This window comes from Pristiophorus japonicus, chromosome 31, assembly GCF_044704955.1.
Source record: "Pristiophorus japonicus isolate sPriJap1 chromosome 31, sPriJap1.hap1, whole genome shotgun sequence".
Classification (NCBI taxonomy): domain Eukaryota; kingdom Metazoa; phylum Chordata; class Chondrichthyes; family Pristiophoridae; genus Pristiophorus; species Pristiophorus japonicus.
In genome coordinates this window covers 5640075-5642574 of record NC_092007.1, presented here as the reverse complement: position 1 = coordinate 5642574, position 2500 = coordinate 5640075, and the positions used below count along the sequence as shown (strand labels likewise).

The 2500-nt window shown below is 51.4% G+C and overlaps 1 protein-coding gene across 1 annotated transcript in view; it reads left to right on the top strand.

Annotated features, from left to right (window-relative positions):
* LOC139240323 (B-cell lymphoma 3 protein-like) overlaps window positions 1-2500 on the top strand; it is an 89394-nt gene that overhangs the window by 73449 nt on the left and 13445 nt on the right. Inside the window, exon 5 of the mRNA XM_070868796.1 lies at window positions 389-477. Coding sequence (XP_070724897.1) covers window positions 389-477 — 89 coding nt within the window. The remainder of the gene's footprint in view (window positions 1-388; window positions 478-2500) is intronic.

Below are 2500 nucleotides of genomic sequence, written 5' to 3'. Positions count from 1 at the left end.
GAGTAGAGGCCCAACCTCCTCAACCTTTCCTCATAAGTCAACCTCCTCATCCCCGGAATCAACCGAGTGAACCTTCACTGAACTGCCTCCAAAGCAAGTGTATCCTTTCGTAAATATGGAAACCAAAACTGCACGCAGTACTCCAGGTGTGGCCTCACCAATACCCTGTATAACTGGAGCAAGACTTCCCTGCTTTTATACTCCATCCCCTGTGCAATAAAGGCCAAGATACCATTGGCCTTCCTGATCACTTGCTGTACCTGCATACTATCCTTTTGTGTTTCATGCACCAGTACCCCCAGGTCCCACTGTACTGCGGCACTTTGCAATCTTTCTCCATTTAAATACTAACTTAAGCCTGTTGTTTTTTGGGCCCTGCGTTGCCTAGGTTACACTCCACTCCACGTCGCGGTGAATAGCCGGCACAAGGAAATAGTCTCTCACCTCCTGGATCGTGGAGCAGACGTCGATGCTGTGGTACGGTCCTCTCCATTGCCGCTCACCTTTGCACTCTGGGGTCGAGGGGGGTCAGAGGGCGTCCACAGAGCCAATCCTCCGGCTGGCTGCGACAGGGATGGCGAGGGATGGGAATCAGCACAGCGGGTGTGAGTGGGAAGGGCACACGAATTAGCAGCAGCAGTCGGCCATTCGGCCCCTCGAAACGAGGTCAGGGTTGACCTTCGACCTCAACTCCACTTTCCCACCCTCGGATTCCCTTAATATCCAAAAATCTCTCGATCTCAGCCTTGAATATACCCAACGACGGAGCCTCCACTGCCCTCTGGGGCAGAGAATTCCAAAGATTCACCCCGCTCTGAGTGAAGAAATTCCTCCTCATCTCAGTCCTCAATGGCCGACCCATTATCCTGAGACTGTGTGACCCCTGGTTCTCGACTCCCCAGCCCGGGGGGGGGGAAACACCCTCCCTGTATCTACCCTGTCAATCCCTGTGAGAATGTTGTATGTTTCAATGAGATCCCCTCATTCTTCTAAACTCTCGATAATATCGGCCTTGGCTGCTCAATCTGTCCTCATGGGACAATCCCCCCCATCCCAGGAATCAGTCTGGTGAACCTTCGCTGCACTCCCTCTGTGGCAAGTATATCCTTCCTTCGGTAAGGAGACCCAAACTGTGCACAATACTCCAGGTGTGGACACACCAGGGCCCGATATAATTGCAGTAAGGCTTCTTTACTCTCATACTCAAACCCTCCTATAATAAAGGCCAACATACCATTTGCTCTCCTAATTGCTGACTGTACCTGCATGGTAACTTTTAGTGATTTGTCTACAAACACACCCAGGTCCCTCGGAACACCAACATTTCCCAATCTCTCTCCATCGGAAAAAATACTCTGGATCTAATTTGAGGAAGGATATACTTGCCTTCGAGGGAGTGCACAAAAGGTTCACCGGACTGATCCCTGGGATGATGGGGTTGTCCTAGAATGGGCCAAGTTTGCTGACGACACAAAGCTAGGTGGGACAATCAGCCGTGAGGAGAACACAAAGCTGGTACATCAGTCACTGAAAGTTGCCATGCAGGTACAGCAGGCAGTGAAGAAGGCAAATGGCATGTTGGCCTTCATAGCGAGGGGATCTGAGTATAGGAGCAGGGAGGTCTTACTGCAGTTGTACAGGGCCTTGGTGAGGCCTCACCTGGAGTATTGTGTTCAGTTTTGGTCTCCTAATCTGAGGAAGGACATTCTTGCTATTGAGGGAGTGCAGCGAAGGTTCACCCGACTGATTCCCGGGATGGCAGGACTGAGGAGAGACTGGATCGACTGGGCCTTTATACACTGGAATTTAGAAGAATGAGAGGGGATCTCATAGAAACATGTAAAATTCTGACGGGACTGGACAGGTTAGAGGCAGGAAGAATGTTCCCGATGTTGGGGAAGTCTAGAACCAGGGGTCACACAGTCCCAGGATAAGGGGTCGGCCATTGAGGACTGGGATGAGGAGGAATTTCTTCACTCAGAGGGTGGTGAATCTTTGGAATTCTCTGCCCCGGAGGGCTGTGGAGGCTCAGTCATTGGGTATATTCAAGGCTGAGGTCGGTAGATGTTAGGAGTCTTGGGCAGTCAGGGGAGCTGGGGCATGGGTGGGAAATTGGAGTTGAGGTGAAAGATCAGCCATGATGGAGCAGGCTCGATGGGCGGGGATTGGATCGAGCAGGATAAGGGGACTGTGCGGGAAAGGATTGGGTCCAATGGGATTCTGTACATTGGGAGTGAGGGGGAAGGGATTGGGTACAATGGGATTATATACATTGGGAGTGAGGGGGAAGGGATTGGGACTATTGGGATTCTATACATTAGGAGTGAGGGGGGCGGGATTGGGACTATTGGGATTCTATACGTTGGGAGTGAGGGGGACGGAATTCGGACTATTGAGATTCTATACATTGGGAGTGAGGGGGAACGGGATTGGGTGCAATGGGGTTCTATACATTGGGAGTGAGGGGGGCGGGATTGGGACTATTGAGATTCTATACATT